This window comes from Gavia stellata, chromosome 20, assembly GCF_030936135.1.
Source record: "Gavia stellata isolate bGavSte3 chromosome 20, bGavSte3.hap2, whole genome shotgun sequence".
In the NCBI taxonomy this organism is placed as follows: domain Eukaryota; kingdom Metazoa; phylum Chordata; class Aves; order Gaviiformes; family Gaviidae; genus Gavia; species Gavia stellata.
Window position 1 is genome coordinate 5,358,694 of NC_082613.1, and position 15,362 is coordinate 5,374,055.

Here is a 15,362-nt window from a genome sequence, read left to right on the forward strand (position 1 = left end):
TAGTTATAATGTTACATATTTCTGTGAAAAGCCAGCAAGTTATAATATAGCAATAAATAAGAAAAAAAAAAAAATCATTGGATCAAGTAATTGGATAATTTAAGTCTTCAGCTGATAGTCACGTAAATCTAACATTAAAAAGTTGTACAAAATCACAGCTAGCTGCAACGAAGCTAGCAAGCTTTGTTGGTCCTGGGCATCACATCTCCCATGATTCCTCAATTTCTTATAGCATTGCCCTTACTGACATATATACGTTCTTAACTTCTGTTCTTAAATGTTAGTGCTATTCTTTGGATAAACTGTATTTATGTTATTTCATCCCCACACTGAGCAGCAGAAGAGAGCTGAAAGTTAGTCCATCCACTGTTTGCATTAATTCTATTCACTGTCTTGCAGCAATTTAGTAGTAGTCTATAGAAACAATTTTACATACCATATTTTCTTAATTATTTTCACGCTTCATGGAGATATCTCAACGAAGCTACAAGATCAAGAGCACCTTTTTCAAGTTTTTAACATTGAACAACTTCCTAAAAGGATAACATTTAAGACTCTTGCAGAGAAATTTTTGTTGTCAGTGTATGTGCCATTTTGTTGCTGTCTTGTCAGACGTGCATTCCAGCTATCAGTGTATTTTTTTTTTTTTATTAAGTTTTTCCTTTTAGTAGTATTTTGAGTAGAATTTCTCAAATGCTTCCAGATGTCAAGCATTATTAGAATGTCTGGCTTTACGTTTTTCTCAACCAGTTCTATTTGCTTTGTTACTAGCATTTAGTAACTTTTTTCTTCTTACTGTCAAGAAAGCATTAAAATAATTTGTTTGCTAAACATCAAAGTACATTGTTCCTTTCTATCTATGATTGTCCAATTTAGTAATTTTGAATGAGAATAAGTGAATTTAATTGTCATTCTTTAGAGGGCCAGAACCTCAACTAGTGTAGAATGACAATCATGTTATGCTGGCTAGGATCTGGTCCAAAACATCAATACTCCACAAGATGGAAAACCTTAGTTAAGATGATCCTTTTGAAGACTCTCTGCTGATAAGGAAGTGATATGAACTGGTGTATAATAATTGTAATCTCTTCCCTTCCCAGCTGTCCCTGGGGAAAAAAAGAGCTTTAGGAAACACGTTCATTTCCTGCAATAAGTAGTCATTTAATTAAAGAACAAAAGTAACAGGAATCAAAAATGCTTGCAGCTGTGATTCTGTTAGACATTATATAAAAAAGAATGAAATTATAATACATTAAATTAGTTTTTAGAACATGAACGTAAGTGTTTTACAAACTAATTGTGGTAAGTTCAAAATGTCTTGTCAACATAATACTGAATGACAGTGTGTCATGTCCATTTATGTCAGAGGCCTTGGAATGGTAAAGCCTGTACATGCACAACATCTCCTTTTCCAAGATAGACTGCAAAACAGTTTAAAAGAAGTGTTAAAGGAGAGTAGTGGGTTCTTTCAAGTAGCTTTACTTCAGTCTTTCTCAGCAGATCATCCCACTCCACAGGCCATCGCTCTTCTGACTTCAGAGCGAAGTACGTCTCTGGCGTTTCTTCCGGTACGTAAGTGCTGCAGAGACTTCACCTGCAGAGTCCTTCTTTCACATAAACATCAAGGTATCCTGGACTGAACTTTAGGGAAAGACTTATATATTCCCTGACGTGTGTTCAGCAGCAATATCAAAAAGTAAAGACAGATTCTTCTCAGAAGAAAATTTCTATGGCCTGTGAAATCTAGGAGAAACAAGAGACATTTTTCAAACCACTTTCAAATAAAAAAATATAATTTTAAAAAATTCTACGTTAGATCAACAAAAAATTGGGTTTTTTTAAAAACAGTATTCATTCTGTTTAAAGGTACAGTAACAGTATTGAAGAATATTAGCGACTTTAAGACTTAAATTTTCACCAAGGCATTTCCACATGTATGCCGTGACTGTAGTGCAGTTAACAGTCCTCAGGGCCCAGTCTAACCAGTTTGCAGTTATTTGGGAGTGCAAGTGCAAATACAGGTATGGAGTTGATTTTGGGTTTTTGTTTTAGGAATTAAGCCACAGTTTGTCATTGGTAGAAATATTCTTTATTGTGCAGTGATCTTGTTACTTTGTAAGAGTTAAGCAATGTTGAGCCGATGCTTCGGAAAATAGGAGGACATACTGTTGGTTTAATGTACGATAGTCTTAAGAATCTGTCTGGAATAAATATACTGTTGCTCTGTAGGCTTGTTCTTTTGGCTGATACACGTAATTGAAGTCCCAATCATTTGTAATGCCTTAGCACTAATTGTAAATTGTAAGCCTGTTTACTCCTAATATCCTGAACGAATTTCAAAATATATCACTATAATCTACTTAAACTCCCCAGGTAGCTTCAATTAGTGAAGATACATCTCACTTTCAGACTTAAACTGCAGCCATCCCATTTTTTTTCCTGTATTTCATTCTGTCAGTGCAGTCATGTCTTGCTATAAACATTGAGTCTGAGTCCTGTAATGTTAAAAAGGCCCTAACAATTGCATGAACCGTCTAGAATTCTATAAAGACAGCATTTAGATCAATGTACACTGCACTTATGACTGAAGCGTATTTGCCTAGACCATCTTTTCATTGAACATCCAAAGCTCAGTTAAGCTGGACTTCATTCTGAGTTCAGCAGTAAGCATGGAAATGTGGGCCCAGGCACTGCTGAAGTGAGCCTTCCAGAATGCAAGACTGCGCACCAAGTTCTTTAGTATGGTGTTAGGCAACTTATTTTAGCAGCAAGCACACCTGAGAATGCTTACAGACATGGCAAGAGCACACTGTGCTCCCAGCAACTCCTAAAATTGTGTTTTAAGAACAATTGGAGTTGCTCAAGAGACCTAATAGAAGTCGTAGGAAATAACCGATTGCTATTTCAATTTTTCTCTAACTAACAAGGTCTTTTTGCAAGCAAAAATGGCTGGGGAATCAGCCTCTTTTTGCATTTTTTTCCCCACTTAGAAAAGGGAAATGAATGTTTTCATGCATGTTTAAACATAGTGCCTGCCATCAGCGCTAGCACATGAAGCACGCACTAGATTGACTAGGTTCACACTGGGCCAACCACTCGGGAGAGTGAGAAGCGTCCAAACGAGTTCGCTCTCCTGACTGCTCTGCTGGACTGCCATTAAGTGTGCTTGGGGGGGTTGCACTCTTTCCAATAGCGACTGGACCAACATTCAAGGGATACTGAAATCTACAGGCTAAATCTATTAGAACAAAGCTAATTAGAACAAATGCATTACTTACAGGCATTATGTATGTCTTGTTATGGTACGTAGAATTTTCTATTTCTTAGCAGGGAAGTTGCACTGTTTGTGATAATAAGGTTGTACACTCAAGTACATTTAATTCAAAAACCTTTATCTAGTGTATTAAGTTGTTTGTCTACTTTAAAAAATTTTTTTTTTTTTCTGTTATACCCTGCATTTAATTTTTTGTCATAGCTTGAATTCTTTGCACCGAAGATTCAAAAGCTGAATGATGTTCTGGAGAATGTCTGGGGGCTTCTTGGTACACGCTAATGAAAGCAAAAAAAAAAAAAAAAAAAAAAATCCAAAAAGCCAGGTTCTGAACAGGAAGAGAAATACTTCCATTTTCTTTTAAAAGAAAGCTTTCTTTGCATATTCTTCTCCCACATCCAGCATGTAAGAGCAAAATCTGCAGATTCAGGACTCGAGCAGACTGGTTTTAGCAGGTAATGGAAATAAATAGCTCGAAAACTGACCTTGTCAAATGTTTGCTTGATGCATGTACCTCCATTTCATTACTTTTGTATTCATTTAGCTCTTTCCGAATTGCTGCCTAGGTATTGAAAACAGAAGGTGGTTAACAAATAATTTTGTATTTATAAGCATTGTAAAATATGAGACTTGCAGAGCAGAACAGGAGTTTTCTAAAGTAGAAATAATAGCTATTGGGCATAGCAAAGTATACTATGCCAGTAGAGATGCTGAATATTTAGGTTACATGGATTGGTGATACGATATTTCTTACCATTCATTACTGATTGCTGACAGGGTCACTTCTGTCTAGAAGCAATTCTGACAGGAGAATAAACCCACCATGCTTATTGTCTCACATTTAATAAGATTCCAGTTAAACTTTATTAACAATTAAGAGAAGTTACCAAGAAATCAATCAGCTGGTCAACTGACTTTCACAGAATTTCAAGGTGTGTCATTTTTTTAAATAAAAATCAGACTTTTTGCCTTATTACGACTTGCAAATACCAGTCCAGACTGTGTTATCAGCTGTATCCATAGGATCATGCAGTCATAAGTGAAGAAAAATGTTCTCTTTTGGTGCTTAATATAGTGAAATTCAAGACTATAAAAGTGAGAGCATTCTTTTGTTTAAATGCCAACTGTGAGTGAACTGGAACGTACTAGTGCTTTCACAGATTCTTATATATTTTGTACTTTGTAGTTTAGCTACCTAAAATTATGAGGCTTGTACCCATGTTAGCATTTTATATCAGAGATTTGGCTTATTAAAAGAAAAATGAGGAAAAAGAATGTATTTGTCTACTCTGAAAGCAAAGTTTTTCAGTCACAAATGCAATGGTCAAACTCCTGACCCTGAATTCCTGACGTATGCCACCAGTATATGCAATTGAACTCTGTCGCTTTCTTATTAGCTTACAAACCTGCGTAGTTAACAATATAGAAACAGTACAACTAGGAAAAGCCTAATTTTAATACATACCCAGCACATACAAGGAAAATACAAAATCATTATTCCATTGATTAATATATAATAGCTTATTCACCATTTTAGTGAGCTCAGGACAACAGCTACTGTAGTAGAAATACATTGTCCCTTTTCTATATGAGTCCTCCAAAACCATTTTTTATGCTTTTTACTGGGGAGACACTGGTGTGGAGAATGAAGTGTTTGATCTCCATATCTCAGAACAAAGCAGTAACAGTCCTGTGTTTGCCATTTTACCCGGTAATTATCTCAGCACCCCTACTTGTTCTGCTTGCTGCAGCCCTGAAACTTCAAAACTTACTCAGCAACTGTTCTATCTGGAATCATGCTGAACTAGTTTTCTTACTACTCAAGCACCTAAATGTGAAGGTTAAATTGGGATGTAAATCAGATATGTGGCAGGTATGTGATGGAACAAAACCTATTGTTTGTTTACGCTCGTGAAAATGTGGGATCAAGTGACTCCTTGAGCATTCATAGGGGACAGGAAAGGAAATATTTGCATGTTCAGAAAGACACTGGATGGTATTTGCACGTTTGGGACAAAACTTCCAGTCTGAGGATAAATTTTAATACTGCACTGGCAGGAAATGTTTTTGAGTTGCAGCCCTAAAGCATTAAGAAAGATTGTATCTACCTTTTTTTTTTTTTCCTATCAATTGATGGTCTGGGTAGAAGCCTTTATAGTGCTAAACAGGCATTTTTATAAATAGCATTTATGATGACACTATGCATTGGTTAATGTGGTTTCAGCATAAAAAATAATGGTAACATTCACAGAGATTAAATGTCCCAGAGGTTAAATGTCTTTTCAGAATTGGATGTATCATTACAGACAAAGTAAGTAGAAAGCAGTAATATGTAATTTTAATTATGTCAGTACCTTATCTGCTGCTGATAGTCTTGTCCACGGTTTATCTGCTCGTCTGTCGTAGTCCTGTGCTTTCGCCACTTCCACATAATCACTGAATCGAATCAGGATTTTTCTGTCTCTTAGTTCATCAACTGTAGGTCTCTGGTTAAGCTGTATTAAATAGTTTTGTAAAATAAAACCAGTGTTAATAACAAACATATCAATAAAATGTGCAACATTTTCTGCTTCCCATCTTACCTTAGTGTGCATTTATGTACATGGGTAAAAAAAAAACCCCAACCCTTGGAAATTCCAGGGAAATACTTAATCCTTCAGAGGATTGTTAGGAGAGTAATAATGGTTTAAATGGAGTTGTGGGCTACAGCACAGTGGCTTTATAATGAACAAAAGAGGAAAATATTTTAACCTGGATATTGATAAAATGCATTTACAATATGTAAAGGAATCATAATGAATTTATTATGATCTATGTATAATATCGTATGCTGTAGGGGTTTTCTACTACAGCCAGTGGCAGATTGTCTATGTAAGGTTTTCAGGACTGGACCCATTGTAAGAATTTCAATTTGGCTTTTAACAAGTTATCAGCATATTTGACTTACAATTCCAGCAGGGACTCCTAGGAACAGAACAATAACAAGATGTAGTTCTGATTCTGAGAATACCTTAAATTCAAAGAGAAATTTAGTGTGGGAGCACACCTGGTGCTCAGCAGGGAGTCAGCTCTGCTACTGATTGCTACAAAGAATGAAGTAGTCCTTTTGTAGCAATATAGTTGCAAAATATGCAGTGTGCAAGCAAATGTCCATTTTCTGATTTAAAGTTTATCTATAAATATTCTACGAAGTCTCAAGTAGCTGAGATAAGGTAGATATTTTTATAATTCATATTACTAGATAGCACTATCTCGGACACTGCTGAGGAGGATGTATATTAAGGGAGGGTTTGGGTAATAATGACCTCTATGACTGGTTGATGTTATATTAGCTTTGCTAAATTTCTAAAAACTAATAGAAGGTATTGAAAGATTTTACCTTTCTTGTCAGTCTCTGTTTGATTTCCCTTCTTTCTTCCTGTTCTGTTTGATCATTCCGTTCTGCCGAGAATATAAAAAAATAGATGACTTTCCTCATGAGGAGGATTGGTATTTTCCAAGGCAATAAAATTAGAGCATAGAAAAATTAGTAGCTGGTTCTTAGCTGTATGTTTGCTTAGTTCAGTACATCTTCCTGGTTCTCTGTTAGAACATATAGTTACCTCTCTGTAAGGACACCATACTGGTGCCAATGTCAGCTTTTCCTGTGCTCTAAACTCCAACTCGAAGGACATTTAATAAAACAACAGTAGCCACACCAGTTCTCCAATTGTATAAACTTTAGAAGGAGAATCCAAATATTCCATAGTTAATCATCATTTTTTATTCTCTATTGCTGGGGTCATTGATTGCTGTTAGATGCTGAAAAAACTTATTGCAGCAGCTCCAGGGAAAGTATGTTCTTTCCTGTATAACCTTATTCTCAGGCTACATCTTTAGATGCTCACGCTGCCACAGCAGTTTTCTTTGACTTGCATGCTTTTTTTCTCTGCTATTGAGGATACACCACTGACATTAGAACCTCTTTATCCTCACGGGGTTTTCTTTCGTAGCGTTCCATTCTAACCTAAGCCAGCTTGCTTTTGTGTGTTGTGCCTATTAGCATTCAAGCCGTGATAACTCCTACACACTGGGTCTAAAAATAGACTAGAGTGCTGTAACACTGTGTGAAATATATCCTTTGCCTTGGGAAACGAGTTAATGGCGTTTCTATTTCAAGTACTTTCTGTTACTATATTAAGGCGCGAGCCTATGACCTGAACAAAGCTAAAGACCTAGAGAAAAATGTTTAACCATTCTGGGATTCTCTAGATACAACTGTGAAGTTTATTATACCACTTGCATTAGGTATTTCCAGTGTTAAAGCACACACATGATTTTTAATAGGCCTCAAAAAAACACTGGCACTGCAGATGAGTTTCCAAAATGATATTTTTAGTAATGAAGTATTCTTCTCCCTTATTTTTATGCTTATTATATCACACTGAAATGCAATCGTAAGTATCTGTTTAAAATAACATAGTAGTGCATAGCCACAACTGGCTATAGCAGAAATGTAAATCAAATTAATCTAAAATGCTATAATGTGCTATATTACAACTCGGTGGCAAGGCACACAAATTTAAAAGATAATAAGACAGCCAAAATTAGTGCTCTGTCAGGGATGAGCAGCTATATAAGTCTGGAATGTTTAAAAAGAGAACAGGCTTTAAAAAGTAGTGTATTCTAAGACCTAGAGATACCTGCAAAAATTACTAATATGCTTCATTCAGTTTTAATTCACCCCTTTGTAGAGCAGATATTCCTACCTGTGTATTTTTATTAAAAGAAGAGAATTTTCTGTGGCATGATACCTTTTAAGGTATGACTGTGATATGCACTGAGATAATTCCTAAAGAAAAACCACAAATACGCATTTCTGATCAGAAAATGCTTTTCCAAACATACTAAACATGTATAGTGACCCATTTCTATGAGACATTCACTCAGGTTCAGTGCTTATTCCCAGCTTCAAGAAATACAAGAAATAGTTCTTTTAGAAAAAATAAAACAAGATTTGATAGAAAATGCTAGCAAGGGCATTATAAAACTCAGGTGTTATTGCAGAGACAACCCAGAGAGGTTTTCCCATCACCATCACCCTGCCTGCACTTAGATCCATTCATTAGTGAGGGCTGGTTTTATACATGTCAGTAGAGAGATGCTCCCAATTATGAAGCGGCATGTGTAGTACTGTAATTCATTTTGCTGCTTTGTGAGTTATTCAGAGAACTCTCAGCTGTGCGTGACGCTAAAACAATTCCTGGTGTTAAGAATGAACCGGGGATTGTACAGTGTGATTTAAGAGATGCTGCCTTCTTGAATGTGAATGTCAGCTTTCTGTTGAATACAGGAAGAACCCATGTGAACACCTGGGTTGTGATGTTAGTTCATATGCTTTTCATGCCTTGTGGTAAACCAGCAGTGTTTCTATAGTTAAAGTATAGGACTTAGAAGATCAACAAAATTGTAAGAAAGTGTTGGCTTTAAGTTTGCTTTTTAAGTATTACTTTTCTCTCAGGAACATCTCCCTGTGGGAGATAAGAAGTCACTTTTTGCAATCTTACCGAGATTTGTTTTAAAATAATTTAGTAGTTGCTCTTAGGCACTTGCAATATGCTTCTCATTTTGACGGAGTTGTACAAATGTGAATTATTAGTCCTTAAAGTAGTTTTGGGGGTAGCATTGCTTCCGTTAGCAGTATGTATTATGAACATCAAAGATGTTAGGAAACTTAGGACGCAACTGTACAAACCCTTACAACCTGGAGGAGGTTGTAGTGATTTCACTGAAGGGCATTTATACTGCTACAGCTTTGCCTGTCAGACCCAGTCCAGGTGTTTTTAAAGTCCATAATAAAAGGAGACTTATACTAATTTCCAAATTCACTCAAAACTGAGACTAAAGTTGTTGCATCTGTCCAGCCTTTTAAGATTACAACTGATGCAGCTAAGTGATTACCTTAGCTCTCTACGAGACACCTAGCTTTTTATATAATGGAAGAGGTAAATAAAATAGAAGTGGTTCTGATCTCAGCTGAACCTGTATAAAGCCTGGGCAACTGAACTGAAGTCAATAAATTCACTCCATGCTGGGAGCTCTTTAAATGAGATACAAATCTAGACCAGTATGTTTAGCTGGCATTTAGGAAATATCTTTAATTCTGCTTTATCTTCTTTCTGCTTTATCTCTCTCTAAGCTCATTATATGAATGTATTCAAACTTTTTTATTATTAAAGCTGGTCAGTTTAACCCAGATTAAGGATGTAACCAGCACACTTCAAAAAGTAAACATAAAGGAACACATTTTTTCAGTAGAGATCAGCTCTTCCTTAGCCAGGAAAAAACCCAAAGAAACAGAATTTCAGAGATCTTAGATACTGACTCTTGAAAATCTGCCCCCACATATTTCAGAATCTTGGGTTACTGCTTTTTCTTGTCTCTTGTGGTAGATGACAGGTGACGTTAGGCCAAGTTCATCCATTCACATTTGCAAAGAATGATTCCTTTTTCTCACTTAGCTATGCACATGTTAGATACACCTAATTTTACTCTGTGTGATGTATGCATTGGAACAGTACTGAAAATACCGATAAATGTAAGTTGACTGTGGAATTCCTTTGTGTTAAAACTGAAATGAAATCCCCAGTAACTTCAATGGCAAGAGCATAAGGTTTTTTCTATGAACTACTACGAAAGTTCTCAGACATTACATTTTAGGTAACAAAATGTAGGTAACTTTTTTCCTAGTGAATTGCAATCACATTAATAATTAAATATTAATTAAATAGCATAGGCAGCATTGCTTGTATGACATAAGTTTATGTGGCTTTATGTTTTATGCTTGTTTAATGAGAAACAAACTATTGTTCACATCATTCTGTTTTTTGTCTTTCAACACTAAACAGACCATGAAAATAACAGAAGCAAAATACTTTTCCTTCAAGCAGATGGCCTCCCCCTTTCTCCTGTCTGAGACCCATAATGGAGATAATTTCAAAGCTCTCTCTCACCTTCCCCTGACTTAGAGGATTCCCAGCACTTGTAAGGAAAGAGATTATGTTCATCACTTGTTTGATCCCATTGAACACCAATTTTTAGGAAAAGAGTTGCAAGTTTGTGCCTTGTGTTTATTTGAGAGATGTTGAGAACATTCCCCTGTGGAAGCATCTATAACAGGCCTGGAACTGTCCCTCTAATAGCTCTAATATCTCAGAATGATCTTTCTTTGACTTGTCTTTGGGAAGATCTCTAATGATATGAACAAATGTACTTGCTGGGAGAATCACACCTCTGCAAGGATGCTTTCTCAATTCCACTTTAGCCTTGGTGGTATTCACTGTACAATTTGCAATGACAGTCCACGTCTTGAAAAATGTCAGTCTGATTCTCATTGCACTGTGTGACACTAAGATTGTATTCCCCTCTTAGACAGCCATAATGGTGTAATCACAATGAAAATTATTTGAAAACCTAGATTTGAACAAGTCATTCTTTTCTGTACTAAATTACATGCCTTTATCAAGTTGTAAATTCTGATTCCTGCAGTATTTCAAACCCAGGACATGTGAAAAATTAAAACTTTTAGGTACAGAAAATAATCCCAGTGAATGAATTTGTTTATTTAAAAATAATATGTTCTAGAAATGCAATCACTGGTTTCAACAAACACATATAAAATACTTGAGGAAACAAATACTCACGTTTAAGTATATTTCTTCTTTCTAGCTCCTCAACAGCAGGTCTTTGGCTGAGTCGCCTGCGGAAAAACACCAAAATCACATTTTGTACCATGCCTGTTCTTTGGGAAGTCTGCAGTATTCTGAGTTCGGGTTGGTGTTTTCCTCAGGGAGGGGACTATAAAATCCCTCTCCAGGACTCAGGAAGAAAAAAAATACAAGAATCCTGGCACCAGAATTCTCTCTTATATTTTTTTTCCCAAATGTCAGCAATGCAGGTAGAAGTTCTCCTCTAGTTTGCTCTGCTGTCAGTGAAATGCTTCCTCAGAACGTGCATCCTTTTCACCATACTTTCCAGACAGTCAGTTGGAACCAGGGCTCTCCAACAGTCAAATTCACTCTTGAGGGTGTATTTAAGGTGGTTATCAAATGAGTTTCACAGCGCTCTTCTGTAGCTATCACTGCCTCTACCTTTTAATCTCATGTAGCAGCAGGCTTCCTTTTTTCTAGTAACACCAGTGGTGCATCCTGACAAAATGCAGACTTGCCAGAAATAAAGCTTTCCTGTGGTTTCCCGACTACACATCTAACAGACCAATCCAGCAGCTCTCCTCCTGCCTGCTGAATAAAATTCGTGTGCTGCTCACAGCCTCATGCTGTCTGAACGGAGTGTCTTATGCAGTTTCACCTCCCCTTTTCAGTAGTGCTGCTTCAGGATTGAGTCTTCAAATCATATGATCAGTGCCATAGCGATTTTATTCTGCATACTAAATGAGACTTCCCCACGAGACACTGCTAATATCTGCAGAGAATCTCAGGTAATTGAACCCCTCCCCTAGGCAGACACACACACATGCTGCATTTGCTAGCTTTCAAGTAATAATCCAGCAAGCAGATCGGAAAGAGTTTATGATGCTTTCTGGCCTGCGTTCTGGCAACGTTAAGGATTCTCATCGTCTCCTCTCCAGCAGATGTTGCCAAGCCAGAGATGAAGTTACAGAGACAAAGAAATACTCAGAGCAGGGACCACACTGCAAACCACTGCTGCAGTAGTTATCCCTCTACTGTGTATAGGGAATAAAGGAATGATTATAAAGTGATGCTATAACAAGATCTACATTTTATCAAACATACAAGAGATGAAAAAATGAAGTAACTGTTAACAGACTGTAAAAGAACCAGTAAAAGTACCTGATTCTAATTTCTCCTTATTTTGTAAGCCTTACTGTAATACTTTCAAAATCAACTCTGTATTCATACGTTATCAGACCAACAGCCCAAAATATGAATGCAACGCCTTATCCCTTTTTAATTAATTTCCCTGAGATCACTGGGAAAGCTCTCATCTTTGGCAACAGGAAGGCATCACAACTACTATACCAGATTCACACCAACAGAAAACTTAGATGAGGAGCTCTTGTGCTTAGAAACACCTACAGCCTAACTCTTGTTCTTCCCACCTAAGGTTTTCCTCCTGGTCTCTGGATTTCTCTTTGGAGTAATGAGTTGGATACTTCAGCAGTGGAAGTTGCAATAATCCAAACTGAAACAGGAATGATGCTGAAATGCCCTACTAAAGGCTTTAAACATGTATTTTTAATTGCTGTTACACTTGGACTCCTCCCTCCTCAGTCACTCCCCTGTGTGTCTCACAAATGATACAACTCCGGCAAGGTTTTGTTTGAAAGAGATTAATGTGCATTTTATAACATAAATCAGGAAAGAATGACTTACTCAGAGAGCTTATCTGCAAATGAAAGGTCCACCCGACCTGCTGCTCACATGCCTCTCTCTCAAGCCATTCTTAATTACAGCCCTTCCATATGAGATTTATAGATTCTCCCAGAATCTGTACATTAGATTTCAGAGGCCCCTTTTAAACTGGGGGATTAAAAGCCTAACAGAAATGATTGAAGCAGTATGAGAATGCATATGTATATGAATGCTCTGTATATTTTTTTATATACATATATAGATCTAGCTATAATATGTATGATGGTTAATTATTTAAAACCCTGTTTCCCTTTTGGCTTTGATAAATACATGGTAGGTGCCCAGAGACAACAACATACTTCTGTGCACACCTTCAGCTTTACCCACAGCAGAAGGAAAAGGTACAGATATACACAGGCATATATATACGCATGAGAGGGCACTGCATTTTTTTCTCCTGATTTTTTCAGAGACCTGGGCCACACTTCCAAGCATTTTGTCATAATGATGAAACTAGATGTGGAATTTTCTTCAAAATAAAATTCTAACAGGATTTCGGGAAGCTGCGGATAGAGTGCAAACACCAAATACAGCCAGAGTCATGATCAAACAAGGCGAAGTGGCAACACTGCTGACGCTGTTGCTGCCAAGGTGTAGGGACATTTTGTTTCTATCTATTATTTTTTCTGTTCAGGAGAAGCCTCCCTCTGCCCAGAAACCCTTTTTGTTTGCTTTCTCTGCTGTGAGAGCTGTGCTGTACGGTGGCTGGTCTCCGGGCGAAGGGGAAACAGCGCAAGTCGGTGAAGGTGAAGGACTCCAGATGCCTCCACCACGGGCTGCTGATTGTCACGAGGGGAAGCAGCTGTGAGGACGGCCGGGCTGGGCGAGCGGGGGCCGGGGGGGCACGCGTCTCTGCTGAGCTGCGCTGGAGTAAATCAGGACGCGAGAGGCCCTTTCTGCAGGAGGGTCTTTCCTACATCCGGAGAGGAGCGCGCCTGCTTGCAGAGCGCTCTGCCTTGCCTGATTGTCCGTCATAGCAAGAAACTAGTTGCTGCTGTGGGTATTTACTGTGCGAGCAGAGCCCGTCCTGCCTGAGTTGCTCAGCCGCTCTGGGAGGACGGAGGAGGGTGCTTCATCCCCCCACGGGGGTCTAAGCGGCCCCAGCCAGGGCGCCTCAGCCGCACTTTGTTTCCTCGGAAGGGGACTCGCAGTCCCCCTTGATACCGCCGACTTCCCTCAAAACTTGCCTGCAGCCTGGCTTGGAGTGAGATGAGGACAGACGTTTCTGAGGGCTCCTGTCAGGTCAGCAGCTCAGCGTAGCGCAGGGGAAGCTGCAGGTTACCCCTGTCAAAAGTGCACATCCCCTCTTGAAGGGAGCTTTTAAGTAAGAAACTGTTTCAGACGAGTTTGTGCCTCTGCTTGGGTGAGCTGTTCTCCGGGCACCGTGGGGCACCCCTTGCTCTCCTGAGCAACAAGTGCTCTGTTGTGGGTATTTATTTCATACCTTTCTCTGAAGCTGTTAAACTATGAAATCCTGCCACTGACAGAACCAGAAAACGTCCCCTGTGCATTGAGCTCGGTGTGTTTCCTCAGAAGGCGGCCATCCGGCCCTGCGGAGAGGCAGCGCCGCGGCCTCGGAAACGCTGCCGCGCCTCAGGGAAACCTGGCCGGGGGAAATGGCGGCTGGCTCCCCTCACACCGTTGTTGGGGAGTGCAGGCCAGGGAGTGGGGACAGAGAGACTAAAGCTCTAGAGAGGGGATGCTGAAATCTCCTTTGTTTAAAGGAAACAAACTCCAGCTGAAGGATGATTATCAGCAGACTGCATCTCAGCAGGGGAGCCAGATCCTGTGTGTGATCCCAGAGGATGAAGCAGGCACTTGCCATGAAGGAGCCTTTGTGAAGGCTAAAAGCTGAACCCTCAGTGGACTGTGGATGATCTCCACAAGCTTTGCGCAGAGAGGATTTTGTATTACAGAGCTGCAGGCCATTTTGAAGTGAAATAGAGTCCTGGCTCGTTTCCCATGGGTTCAGCAAAGTTCCTGCACCTGAGAGTGGGCGGTAGCAGGGCTCTGCCCTGGGGTGAGCCTGCATCCAGCCTGGGTGCCATGCTGCTCTGCAGCTCTGCTTGTAGGAGCCATTTGAAGGTCTGAGGTGGGCATGAGGCTCCAGCACTGCTGCAGTGCCAATGTGGCCATGGACGTGGATGTGGCCATGGACGTGGATGTGGCTGGGTAAGTCCTGTGATTTCTCTTTCTGTTGTTTTTTCACCTGGGGACTCACCTCAGTGAGGTGACTGTAAGCTCCACTGGGAGCACTAACATAGTGCACTGCTTCCATTGTGTCACAGTAGTGGTTTCTTTTCAGTTGATTTAAATTTAGATATCTATTTCTTGCTTTTGGGAAAAGCATCCAATTAAAGCTGTGTGTTCTTGTGTGATGTTAAAATCTAGGTTTGGGTATTTTTGTACTGTCTGCTGAGGCAGGAGTGCTCCCTCTGAGCACCTGTGCAGGGCCAGCCACTTTTGGCAGGGTCTTGAAACTTTCTTGAAAACTCTCAGGTAATTTGCATGCAGGGACTATCATTGATATTGCCGTGGTCTCGTGGTAGGAGTATCTGCTCCAGGAATTTGCTTCCCCATTAGTTTAAACCAAGGGATGCCAAAAGCAGCAGTACCTGCAGCCACCTCAGTTAAGGTGACTGCAGCTGCCTCAGGGAAAC

The 15,362-nt window shown here is 39.1% G+C and overlaps 1 protein-coding gene across 1 annotated transcript in view; it reads right to left on the reverse strand.

Moving 5' to 3' along the window:
* Positions 1–1,188: 1,188 nt before the first annotated feature.
* PHACTR3 (phosphatase and actin regulator 3) overlaps positions 1,189–15,362 on the reverse strand; it is a 112,817-nt gene continuing 98,643 nt past the window's right edge. The window contains exons 9-13 of the mRNA XM_059827436.1: positions 10,954–11,009; positions 6,651–6,712; positions 5,626–5,766; positions 3,757–3,833; positions 1,189–1,743 (exon numbers count right to left, since the gene is read on the reverse strand). Of these exons, the coding sequence (XP_059683419.1) occupies positions 1,728–1,743; positions 3,757–3,833; positions 5,626–5,766; positions 6,651–6,712; positions 10,954–11,009 (352 nt within the window). The 3' untranslated portion in view covers positions 1,189–1,727. The remainder of the gene's footprint in view (positions 1,744–3,756; positions 3,834–5,625; positions 5,767–6,650; positions 6,713–10,953; positions 11,010–15,362) is intronic.